The 13,577-nt window shown below is 40.4% G+C and overlaps 1 protein-coding gene across 3 annotated transcripts in view; it reads right to left on the bottom strand.

Annotated features, from left to right (window-relative positions):
• Positions 1 to 5,626: 5,626 nt before the first annotated feature.
• Positions 5,627 to 13,577, bottom strand: part of LOC137287741 (alcohol dehydrogenase [acceptor]-like) — a 19,434-nt gene continuing 11,483 nt past the window's right edge. For all 3 annotated transcript variants that reach the window (XM_067820129.1, XM_067820128.1, XM_067820130.1), the window contains 5 exons: positions 12,543 to 12,693; positions 7,703 to 7,845; positions 7,166 to 7,340; positions 6,488 to 6,710; positions 5,627 to 5,937 (listed from right to left, as the gene is read on the bottom strand). In XM_067820129.1, the coding sequence (XP_067676230.1) occupies positions 5,808 to 5,937; positions 6,488 to 6,710; positions 7,166 to 7,340; positions 7,703 to 7,845; positions 12,543 to 12,693 (822 nt within the window). In that variant the 3' untranslated portion in view covers positions 5,627 to 5,807. The remainder of the gene's footprint in view (positions 5,938 to 6,487; positions 6,711 to 7,165; positions 7,341 to 7,702; positions 7,846 to 12,542; positions 12,694 to 13,577) is intronic.

Raw genomic sequence — 13,577 nt, 5'->3', positions numbered from 1 at the left:
TGTACCCCTCGTACAATGCAATGTCGTTGACGTACTTCTTGGTAATATTTCTTTATGTCGAATAACATTGAACCACGCATAATGCACAGAAATTACTGATATTTTGCGATTACATATCGATGGCAGGGAGATAACTCTAAATATGTTTTTCTTGTGACATCTGCAAAATCTAGCTACTGATACGAAAATATTGGCCTCGCATTCCAATAAATAAATTTTGACAAAACGTTCAAATGTAGTCCCTGTGAATGTTAACAATGGGAATAACAATTTCACTCAGACAATACCTGCGGGGAAAATACAGTAAGATGGAAAATTCGAATCGTTTGATTTTCGCAGGATGGCTGAAGTGTACGATCCGATACCCATGCTTCAAACAGTTCAAAATTAACATTGAGGTGTTCGGGGTTCGGGTTCAGCGAACATAATCAAATATCGAGCGTACATCAACCCATGCCCCCTCGTGACCAGTGATCAACTTATAATGGCGCTTGTTTTCGAAAACAACATTTTTATACATACATAATGGACTTAGTCTGTGGGGCGACTTGCATTTCACATATCTAGGAAAATTTCATCTCACATTTCTGTGGTCATCCATGATTCTTCTCAGTGTATTCATTTTAAAATTCCACCTTGCTATGGCAGCAAGGTTACGGGAATGTTCAGAATCTGTTCTTGGATTTAATGCAGCTAAACATCACTACGTTAATGAACCAATATGAGATCCTTCCAGGTGAAACCAAATGTTTTGAAAAAGCATTAAGATGACATGTCACTGCGTTCATCTTCTGATCAGGGACACATGGGAATTCAAATAAATCAGCTGTGCAAAACTGTATCCGTAATATATGAAGTGTTCACCATCAAATCACCCAAGACGCCACTGCTCTGTTTGTTCACTACCTCATTCTATCAAGATTGGACTAGCTGCAATAGTCTGTTTACACGTGCCTCCAAACCCCAGATAAAGCGTTTGCAATCTCTCAAAAATAAAGCTGCCCGTCGTGTCACCCGCTTAGATACTTACTCTCGCTTACTGGTGTATTAACTCCACGGTTCCATCTAGGGCTCTGACGGGTACTCGAGTACCCGGCGACGGGTCGGATACGGCAGGACTCGAATCCGATTTCCAGGACTCGAGTATCCGATAAAGGGAGATAACTCTAAACTAAACGTGACTATTCGCGCAGTCATGGATGAAAAAAGATCGAACGTGTGGGCGCATTTTGATCTTGACAGTTCCAAACGAAAAAACAAGTGTCGCCTTTGTGGCATTATCTTGAGCTACGCTGGGAGCTCAACCAGTTCAATGAGACAACACCTTAACGTGAAACACAAGTTCGTCAGTGTGGACGTTTCTTCCCAAACTCCGGTCAAAAAGCAGGCCATACTGACGCAAGGATATTTTGGTGGTTACAACCGAAAAAAGCTCGACTCAAAAACACGCAAGGCCAAGCTGATGTGCGTTAGAGACCTCAGACCTCTGAACCTTGTTAAAGGTAAAGGTTTTCGTGATTTTTGTCACTCACTGAATCCCAGTTATATCGTGCCATGTCCAAAGACCCTCCATAATTATGCCGACACAAAAACCCAGCTTAAGGATATTCTAAAGCAGTCCTCTGGCGTATCTTTGACAACAGATATGTGGACCAGTTGTGCTACCTATGGCTACATCACCCTGACAGGGCACTACATCACAGACGAGTGGGATTTAAAATCATGCATTCTTGCCACTAGACGCGTGGAGGATCGCCATACAGGCAAGAACATCGCTGATGCCTTGGTATCCATCAAAACGGAGTTTGAAACTGAGTATGTTTGTGGTCTCACAACAGACAACGCAAGCAATATGCCTGTGGCAGCGAGGGCAACTGCCTTCCCACACGTCAGATGTTTCGTACATACCCTACAGTTAGCTGTCCACGATGCACTGAAATTGAATGCCATTGAGAACGTGATTATTCACGCACGAAAACTGGTGAGTTATTTTTCGAAATCTGTGCTAGCTACGCAGGAGCTTGAAGATGTACAGAAGCGTCTTAGCAAAACGGTGAAGCACGTAGTCACTGTGTAGTCAGATGAGTTGCACACGTCCATTGTAGCAGTTCTCCATGATGACAAATTCAAGAAACAAAAACATCTCAACCTCAAAGACAACCAATGGCTTCTTGTGGAGCAGTTGATAGTTGCCCTCAAACCACTTGTTTCTGCAACAGAGGTGTTGTGCAGCGAGGAGTTCCCCACTGCTGCTGGAGTGTACCCACTGGTGTTTGCCTTAGTCACAAAACACCTCGTTCCGTCCGATTTGGACACTCGCATTGTGGCTGACATGAAAACAACTATAGCAGATGGACTTAAATCCCGCCTTATCACAGCTGACTTATGGCTATCCCCAACCATGACAGCTACAGCACTGGATCCGTTTTTCAAAAATCTTCGTTTTCTTGATGAAGAACAGCGGAGAGGAACACAAGAACATGTTGTGACATTGTTAAGGGAAACATCTGGAGAGGGTCAAGAACCCACACTTTCCACTACACCAGCCACCGAACAAGTAACTGTCAAGCTGGAACCAGTATCACCAATGAAAAAACCCAAGTACTGTGAAACGGAAAAGGCTATGAATTTCCTCTTCGGAGACATAATTGAGATTGCCGATGACCAAAACGCTGACTTGTCTTCAAGAAATGCACAACAAGAATACCAGGATTTCCTTACTTCTGCTTCAAAGGTTTCTAACGTGCAAACAGTCAAATGATTCAGTTGAAGCTGGTGGAAAGAAAACAAACACTGTTTCCCAAGAATTGCAACCCTTGCACAACGTTTCCTCTCTATTCCGGGCACTAGTGTACCATCAGAGCCGGCATTTTCTGCAGCCGGGCTTACAATCACACAACAAAGAGCTTCACTCCACCCCGACACGGCTGATGCTATATTATTTCTGAACAAAAACATGCGTACTTCTTCCGCAAAGCCAGAATCCACAATTGCCCCAATGCCGGATTCTACAGCTTCTGAAACTGAGCGCGCTCCTACAGTCACAAGAACATTACAGGACTTTCCCCCAGGGAAAAGTGAGCCAGAACAAAAACAACAGAACCCGTCTCTTCCCGATCTGCGAGAAGATTTGCTTAACAATTAAAGATGACTCATTTGTGATGCGTGGATTTCCAAGTTGTTTTCCAGTTCGTTGTGTTCAAGTTAAATAACAGTAATATAATTTTTATTAATATTTGTATACCAATTGCCATAGGGAGATAAATTTACTTAAATTAAGTTCTGATTCAATCAGCGTTGACGCATATTGAAATGTCTAACATACTCAGTTGTCAAGTATAATGACACATTTTCGGGACATAACATACAAATGTAAGAGAGATTGTACTCCTGAAATACGAAGTGCATATATTATTTTTTATTACTACCTAATTATTTGTCGTTACTTCAGGGATATGACTTTTTCATTTAAATCGTTTCATTCTTCGACAATTTAACCAAATTTGACTATGATGATTCATGATTGATACAATGTGTTATCTTCAGTTTATTGAATTTCTAGTTTCAAATTACGTGCTTTCATCAACACGTACAAATGTGTTAAATGCTGTCAACTGCTGGTGTGGAAAATTCATTTTGTTACAATGCGCAATCTTTTTAAAAAAATCGTTTGGTTTAAACGAAATGTGCTTTAATAAATGTTTTTGACAATGGCTTGTTTTTGTTTTGTTCTCTGTATGGTTGGTTGAAACTCATTGTTATCCCAGTTTTTCAAACTCTCGATTGTGTGTGGTAATAACAACGTGTTGCGAAATGTGACCGTATGCTTCACATAAACTGATTTCTGCTATGGGCTATTTTTGCCATTGAGTCAGCTGAATAATGTGGCTCTGCATAGACCCATGCTAGTCAAATAAGTAAAATGATATTAGGTTTGTGTTTCGTCAAATTTGATAACCACGCGTTTTAAGGAAAGATTTCATGTAAGTACAGACGTTATAACATAAATGAGTCATTCTTGGTTCAGCTACTTACGACACACGCACATAGCTCTCACTAAAAGTGGTGCTATAATTTCCAAGTACTCGAGTCCGAGTCGGGGTTTATCCCTAAGGTACTCGAGTCCGATTTTTGCTACCCGTCAGAGCCCAAGCTCCATCTTACCTGTGTGATCTTCTCACACCATACAATCCTGCTCGTGCCTCAGATCAAGTAACCAGCACCTGCTGGATACTCCATCATTTAGCCTCAGGACATCCGATCGCTCATCCCAACTTCTGTTAGCACGAACTAGCCCATCATTTCGGAACATGTTGAATCGACTTTCGTTTGGAAACAGGACTCTCACCCAATCACGTCGCTGCCACCAACGTACGAATTGAGCCCACTGTAACCTGCGTTGTCAAGGTTATTCCACGAAAGGACCGGTGAACTCTGATACCAGCCATACAGGTATGTTATAGTACGGTTCTTCAGCTGATGGGGTATCCCAACGCCGTCGCCCCTGCTAATGTCACCATCAGGAGTCGGTTTCGCAAGTATGTCCTGATGTAGCGGTCTTCAGGAGCTGGCATGGCAACCCTTGATCTACCCGTTATTGGACGGTCTTGTGTCAGACCTGTCTGTTGGTAACGGCTCAACAAATTGCTGATTGTTGCTTGGCTTCAATTGAAGACTTGCAGTGTGATATTATGAGGCCTCCATTCTGCCTTACCATTGGCTCTTTCACGCTTGTGAAAATGTGGGCATTTGGTGATGTTCTCTTTGATACTGCGTGGTTGCACTATTCCACATCTGTATTTATGCAACAAGTGTGCAAGGCTATTTTCAGCACAGGGCATTTATGCTGCTTTTGGAATTTTACAATCACTTAATCACGGACTTATGCCCTGCTTCTCGACCACAGAATGTGTTGTGGCTAATGCTGCATGGAAACATTTCACTTTATGGCAGTATACGTCATTTCGGAAACGTTAATTTAAAAGTCATACGTTTCTATTGCCCGGTAGTTTATAAGTTTGTAAAAATCGATGTTTTGTCTCTTTTTGCCACAAATGGTGTTTTAGAAGTGCTCATCTTCATTTAAAACTAGTAATAAAGAAATATATACCGTAACATATACCCGAACATAAGGTTATCCTCGATTTTCAATTTCACTTCCGTTCCTTTCTGGTTTCACTGGGAGCAGGAATTTGCGACATTGCGAATAAGGTGTCAATTTTACACTGAACAGATGGGTACACCAAGTCCGTGGTCCAGAGTACTAGTTGCCCGACTTTCATTTGGTTGTTCGGTTCTTGTTTAATGTCGCACTCAGTAATATTCCCGCGGTCTGTAAATAATCGAAACTGAATCCGATATGATCCAGTGATCAACAACATAAGCATCGGTCTGCGCACTTTGATACGATCACATTTGTCAGACGAATTATTGAACCCGACTACCGGATTCCATTAATCACCTTTTACGACAAGCATGGTTTGCTGAAAAATGCTAACCCGCCCTACAAATACGCTCACTCACTCAAACATGACGAGTCGACATTCGTGAGCTCGGCCATACGTCAGCAACAAAGGAAATCACCCAGTTAAAATAATCCTCTCACGCGAAGTAATTGAAACTCATGCCCTTTTAAATATTTTATTGTATCAGACACAAAGTTCATTGGAAAACAATATACTATGAATCCATTTAACAAAAACATTGTCTGTTTAGTAAGTTCAAGATACACTGTCTTTTACATTTCCATGTCATGCATGGTTAGAATTAAGATAAACAATATGCAGCATGTTAGTGTTTTAGAAGCATTATTTTGTATTTTTGATCATGTCCGCCGCCTTCTCTCCTATCATGATGCTCGGGGCGTTTGTGTTTCCTGACACTACGTCGGGCATGATGGAGGCGTCAGCAACTCGCAGTCCCGCGATACCTTTTACTCTGTGAAACATAACATTTAAACAGACATTAGCACTTAAGTTAAAACTTAGATTCAACACAGACACTCCAAGTCACAACGATATGACATGACAAAGCATTTCCTTCAATGGCAAGCTACGTTACTTCTCTGTCATCTTACATTTACCTTACTCCTATATTGAGACAAGAAAGTGGTGCATGTTTGCGTAACATTACATTCAACAAATGCCTTATATAAACTGTTAGAAGACGAATTGGGAGTTTAACTTATCAGGCAAATAGGTATGTGACTTTGCACAAAAACGTGCAATACAATTCGACTACCCAAACAGCATGGATGGCAAAATCACCTTCTTCCATCAGCCCAGCACTGAATGCAGATAAGTTAAATCCAGAAATCAGAAAATTGCTGGTCTCTGATACAGGAAAGGTATGATACCCTATCCTTATATTACATGCACATAACACGAATCCTGTGATTATTTTGGGTTAAAGAAAATATGGACCATGTCGTATAATTGTATCTGTACAAACTGTCATAAATGGGTTAACTGCTTCAAAATTCATTCACCTCAGTTGTGGATCAACCACGGTAGTTGGGTCACTTGGCTTCCCCATCTTGCAGGTGGTGGTTGGGTGATACAGCGTTGTGGCCACTGCCCGGATGTAACACTCCCAGTATGCATCACTGTCATACTTCATAGTGTTGCATGTCGGGAAACGCTTGTCATTAAGCTTGGCTCCTATTTCCTTGAAAGCCTTTGTCTCGTGTAGTTTCTGGACAACGCGAATTCCTGGTAAACGGAAATGTCTAATGAAATCTGATCCAAAGAATAGTTCCAGGTATATTTTGGATGTATATGTTCTAGATTTAATCTGACAATATGAAAAACAGATTGAACGGACACAGATACATTATCAAATCGCTCGTTACAGTGATAACGGTGGGGTAGCCAAATGATAATGGGTAATGATGGGTAAGCAACCTCTCGTCACGTCATACACCTGGGTTCGACTCACTCACTCATTCACTCACTTACTCACTCACTCCACTGATGGCACCTGGTGACATTGACATGGGGGAAAGCATGGAGAGAGTCCTGGTTGTATCCTGTCAGCCATGCTGTAGTCTGGAATATGGGGGACCAACTTACATGATCCCTTAAAATGATGTTTTATAGGCTTAAGTACGCTCTTAAATGTAACTGCTTTGCTCTTGGAGGTTCTTGTGGACTGATATTATTTTCACCTCTAAGTAAGACCCTCATGTCATCAGGATGAGACAAGTAGTTGGGTTCAATGACAGGATACTCGAATGGGTTGGTGCTTCTTAGGCGGATTGTTCCAACGCTCTTTGGACGGAGCAGAGTTGGAAAGATCGTGAATCCTTCTTCGGCTGAGGTCCAACCGAAATGTTCGACTATCTAAACATAAAGCATACAACATGTTTGTATGTGTGTCTGTTTCTATTTGTGTGTGTGTGTGTGTGTGTGTGTGTGTGTGTGTGTGTGTGTGGTGTGTGTGTGTGTCCAATTTCCGGATGACCTGCTCAAATGCGCTTTGTTTGTGCTCATATTTGTGTCATATTTTACTACGTTTGTGGTATACCAGATACCGTCACATGGTGGTATACCAGATACCGTCACATGTTCATGTCTTTGTGAGGCATTTACAAGTTGATTGGAGAAGTAGCAATGTATGGATGAACAACTTTTCATTAGTGTGCACTAGATATTGGTGTATGTTCTATAAGAGTAGTCCAAACTATAATGTAATATAACCTTACCTTTTGGTCAATGTTAAACAGACGAGCCAGATGACTATCCATGCACGAACATACGAAATGAAACTGAACATCTGGACTTGGCTCATCGGATTTGGTCTTGACAAATGCCATGGCTTCCATACCACCGCTTGATGTGCGGTATCCTGCAAAAGGAAGCAAATAACTCTGATCTGAGTTGCGATAGTGATAGTGTATTGCAACCAACTGCTTTAATACTATTGCAATAGTTGATTTCTCTTTGAATTTTCTCATTTGAAGACATTTCCAAAATGAATTTATTCTCGCGAGAGTGTGCGTTTCTATAATTTGTATTATCATTCAGTAAGTGATAGTTATTATTGGGTCACAATGTTAGAATTTTGAGTGATAGTTATTTAGAGTCACATTTCGTGTCACGGTATTAGTATTTTAGCGGCATGACTTCAATGTAGCACTTTAGAGATGCTTCCCTTCAGCATGTTTTGACTGTTGGTAAACACGAGGCCGGTCGAGAACGTTCTAAGTTTATGACCATGTGGTGGCACAGTGCTCGAACGTTCAAGAATCAGTGGTCATCATTCGGCCTACTTACATCTGTATGCCTCTTCGTCAATGTTCAACCTACATTCAAGACACACTTGCTGTGTATCATTTAGTGTAACGGTTTCATGACAGGAGCACATGAGGTACTCCATTTATTTTTTTGGTGGTCTTCGTGTGACCTACAGGGAACAATGTCTTTCAGTTCTGGTACACAGACATCACGTATTTTAGCGGCACGCCTTTTAAGGTAGCGCTTTAGAGTTGCCTCCCTTTGGGCAGTCTTCCGTACATGAGTATGTGTTTTGGCTGTTGGTTAACACCAGGCTGATCGAGAACATTCTATGTTAATGGCGATGCGGTCGCACTGTGCTCGAATGATCTGCGAATCTGCGAGTGTATATAAAAGCTGGTTGTTGTGTTCTCTGTATGAGTATGTGTTGGTAAACACAGGCCGATCACGAAGTTTCGATACTTCGCTGGAATGCTCAAGAATCAGTGACTGTGTATATACAAGGCTGGTTGATGTGTTGACCCCATGCTCTGTCTCTCTCTCTCTCTCTCTTTCTCTCTCTCTCTCTCTCTCTCTCTCTCTCACACACACACACACACACACACGGACTTTCACTTGGAATGACTGGAGTTCTGTACATCATTCTGCCTACCGCCTTCGACTGGATCAACAGCATCAGCCTAAATCCAACATTGACACTTCTGTGCCTGACCACTCGCTGTGTAACTTTTAGTACAAATCTATCTAACTAAAAATCATGATAATGGTGATTTGATATTATATTTATGACCCATTATTTTAGATTTCACTCAGTTGCATTGTACTAAAATCTTCTATTGTGAATCGTTGTAACCTGCTAATTGTTTAGCTCAATATATTATTGGTGCTGGTTCAGAGAGGATTTCCTATACCTTTTGTCACGGCACATTATTAACGGTAACGCTATAGTTCAAATGAAATAGGCACAAGCTGAAGTACTATCGTTCAAAGTAAACTGAAGTAATAACTGACAAGAAACGTGAAACCCCGATCAAGTTTGTTTGAGTTTTAAGAGGGACAAGTAACTCCAAAGTGAACGAATCTGTTACTTCATTTATTTTGCTCTGCGCATTTATCAGCAGAAGCCAGTTACTAAGCTATCGACTGTCACACATACTATCGACAGTTTTTCGCTTCTTCTATCAATTAATTGCCATCGGGAGACTCAATAGTTGCAATCACTTGATAGTTTGATGCACCATTAAGCCCTACCTGCTACGGAAAGTGTGCCACAGTGTAAAGAATGGAATGGAACTGACTGTACATTTTGTGTATATGTATCTCAGTACCCCATGTCGAGATACCACATCGCAGTTTCACCTTGTTCATAAACAGTATATGGACGACGACCCCACCTGTCCTTGTTTCATCCCTAAACAATGACAATCAGGTTGGGTAACAACTAGAGTTACCGTTTTGACCAAACTGAAGCCCTGACCATTCATTCTAAGAGTAGACGCTCCTTCAGCTCGACTTTGGAAAAGGTCAAAGGTAGTCTGAAGTGTACCAAGAATGAATATACTTTTGCTTGACCTGATTTGTAGCATGTGTCTCTCCTTGATGAATTAATGCTTTTGACCATAAGACTAGGAATTTCTTCTCTAACTAGCAAACACATTTCCTGAGACTGAAATATACCCTCAGGTATATTGATGAACTGACATCTTATTGATGAGTAATTTTATTACTTTTCATGATGGACTTCCTATTTCGCAGCTTGTTTGTCCGCAACCGCCAAAGAAAACATTATTCATTTGCTAGTGATGTCACTCTTCTTCTGCCCAGGGATACTTGGTGTTGTGGTCATTTGACAAGAACATACATAAATTACATACGTAAATCATTAAATGACATTATGATAAATGAAACCCCGTCATTAAAACTATTCATTTCGATATATAATTTCCTTAAATGGACCTGTTCGACAACAGAGCACAACTATCTCCCGCGAGCGGAATTTCAACCAATCAGAGGGGCGCTTCTGTCATCTGAGGCATGCAGAATTATGTGAGGTATGTAGACTTCATGTACATTTCCGAGAGTAAATTATTTTGATTTTCCAACTTGATGAAAACACACCATTATCTTTCTGATTTTCGACCTAACTTCAGCCCGTGATACCACGATTTTACAAAATGGCGCCGTGCTGTCGCAAACATTAGCCCGTCTGAGAATATATGCTATTTAGGTTTCTTTTCACCGAGTTACAAAATCAAAACTACTTTCTACTGGTACTAAAATATATATTTGAAGGACAGCAGGATTTTGCGTGACATAGTTTATAACATGACAACTTCACTTTTGGAAACGAGATAGGTGTCAATATAATACTACGTACAATAGTATTGTCACTTCGACGACAGCCTCGTTTCCGAGGAAGAATTCATTATGTGACAAGTTGTGTCTTGCAAACTCCTTTTGTCATCAATCACTTACTACAACTAGTATAGTAATTTTTTAACTCGATGAAAACAGAAGAAGACTCGTTCCCTACTCGATGCTTGTTAAGTGCAAAAATATGAGAAACCAATCAGAACGCAATGAATGCTGTGCTTTGATGATAATAATCCCGACTACTTAAAGCGTTCATGGCATTAAGTTACGATTTTTTTTAAAAAAAAAAATAGAAATAGAGAAATATGTATCGTCATATACAAAGTACTGAGAATGTAGGTAACAAAATTGAATTTTTTTTATAAGTATCATGCGATTGACGGTGACAGACTCAAATACACGCACACGCGTTTGTTGACATAAAGGCTCTCATTTGAGTGTTTGTTCCGACGATCTTGCGGTTTTGCTGTGGTGATTGTACGTGCGCTCTCAACAGTTTTAGGAACGGTAAGTATAAATTGCTTGGAGTTTCAAAACAATATTATAGTCTGTGTAACTAATCAACCGTAATCTTCAACACTGGGCATATTTTTCACATCTCAGAGATTACTTTAGTCTGGATTCAGTTAAAATTCCACTTCAGGTATGCCCGCAAGGTTACAAGAATATCCGGTCTGAGAAATATTTTAAAGGCATTTTGGAGTTTCTGCTTTGGTAGTTAATGTAGCTTTTTGAGTTTTTTCTATAAAGTACATTTTACTTTCCATATTCAATAAAACAATTCCCATTTGTGATTTAACAAACCTATTTAGAAATATAATTGAAATTATTTTGGAAGCAAAACCGAAAACAGCAATACAATGAACGAGCACTCCGGTGATATTAAGTACTATTAGAATCGATAGATTTATCGTTCCTGTTTGAAGCAATATGACGCCAATATAAAATCCTTCAAGAGGGCACGAGTCACTATTCGGCTTGTCCCGGAATAACACGAGTTGGTCACGAATGGGGTCAGCTGCAGTGCTCTGGCGACAGAGTTACGTAACCTGTCTGTGGTTTCGTTAGCGGCGAGAGAAAAGCAGACGACATTTAGGAACGTGTAGTCGCGCGTTAGTAATTAACCACAAGTTGTTGGTTTTCGTGGGTTTTTTAAGAATGAATTTGGTTTTCCATTTAAGACTAACCACAAGCTTTCCATATGTAATGGCTAAAAGAGTACAAAACAGAAGTTTATTCTTTCTTTAAAAGGCAATTACCGATGACGCACATGGAACCAACAGATGCTTAAGTCTCCCGGTTGATAAAACAAAATGCCGCTATTTCCAATGAGATTGTGGTCGAATTGTTGATGAAGAAGATCCATGCTTTTGACACACACAACTCAGTAGTTAAGCAAACTTACAGCCAACACTCCATCTTAAAGTATGCCAGGATGGAAAGGAATTATTTAAAATTTCATTCATTTCACAAGGAAGGAACCGAAGAACGCTATTTATGCCGTTTTGTGTCTGACCTCACTTCTGCCCGAAATCTTAATGAGAGCATGTGGCCCATCTCAAGGATCCGAGTTGTGCCCATAGTCCGTACACGTGATGATGGGGGCAATATTGTGTAGAGGACAAAACTGTTTAGATCACAATTTTTACATAAAGCTATTTTCTCATGCTGACAAGCTTTTAGAAACTGGTTTTAAGTTCACACTGTGCCTTTTAGATGTCTGTTGACAAAGTCGTGGGACTGTCCTACTTTAACTAATGGCGAAGGATGCAGAGGCGTTTTAAATAATGGAATTACGTTTGTGAACATGAAAACTGTTTGACTCTATAACGTGTAAACATCCCTATATGTCTTTGTTTGGAAATGGTCTATTTAATGGTTTACTTGGTGATGTGCACTATCCTTCAATTGTCCCGTTAAAGAAAACGTACATACCTGATCTGAATGCATAATATTCGAGTAAACTAAGGAATGATTCCTTTTTCTTTTCTGTGAGGGAAAGAGGCTTCTGGATTGTTGACACCATTGGGAGACACATGTGGTCCTGCAAGTTTTCACCAACTGGGAGATTTGCAATAACTGGTATCTGTAAATCAAAGACAATATTTATTAAACATAACAGTACTATTTCCATAATTGTATGAAGAGTGTTTCAGAAAGAGTGTAAGATTCCGACCGTACCATTAACAAGAGTTCATGTTAGTCACAATCAAACAATAGTGGTGATATCAAGTCTTCGCGAAAAGGTGAACATGTCTCTCCTCAGCTGTGGTACAACCCTTTCTCAAACACATACCAAGAGTGGAAACTCTTGTTTAGTGGAGGTTTAGTGGAAACCTCACTCGCACCTTGACCAATGACTCGTAGTAGTTAGAGACCCATAGATCGTCATTAGAATTGATCATCAGTGACCCATGCTTGTCGTAAGTGGCAACTAACGGGATCTGGTGGTCAGGCTCGAGGACTTGGTTCATACATGTTATCAATTCCCAGTTGCGCAGGTTGATGATCATGCTGTTGATCACTGTATTATCTAGTTCAGACTCGATTATTTACAGACCGTCGCCGAATAGTTGGAGTATAGCTGAGTGCGGATTAAAACTAAACTCCCTCCCTCGCGGGATCGGTGTCACTGTCACTGACTTGGTTGACACAGGCCATCGCATCCCATTTGCATCGTACGATGCTTCCAAAACCATTTAGGAGTAGTATCAGCTTTTATGTGACTCAGTCCACTCTTTCTCCAATTCAAAACATGAAAGCAAACGTATAGCGAAATTCATGTCCCCAAAGTCATAACCATACTCTCTGATGTAGTGTAACAAACGATCATAGTGAGTGAGTGAGTTAAGATTTAACGTCATATCGGCATTATCGCAGCCATATCGTGATGAGAACAATTCAATTTATATCAATACCAAAATCAATAAATTGAGAATGTAAAACCCTGTCATCAAAGGACAGTAAAAA

Source organism: Haliotis asinina, chromosome 6 (genome assembly GCF_037392515.1).
Source record: "Haliotis asinina isolate JCU_RB_2024 chromosome 6, JCU_Hal_asi_v2, whole genome shotgun sequence".
Lineage (NCBI taxonomy): Eukaryota > Metazoa > Mollusca > Gastropoda > Lepetellida > Haliotidae > Haliotis > Haliotis asinina.
Note: the sequence above shows the minus strand (reverse complement) of the source record. Positions and strands in the feature narration are given on the sequence as shown.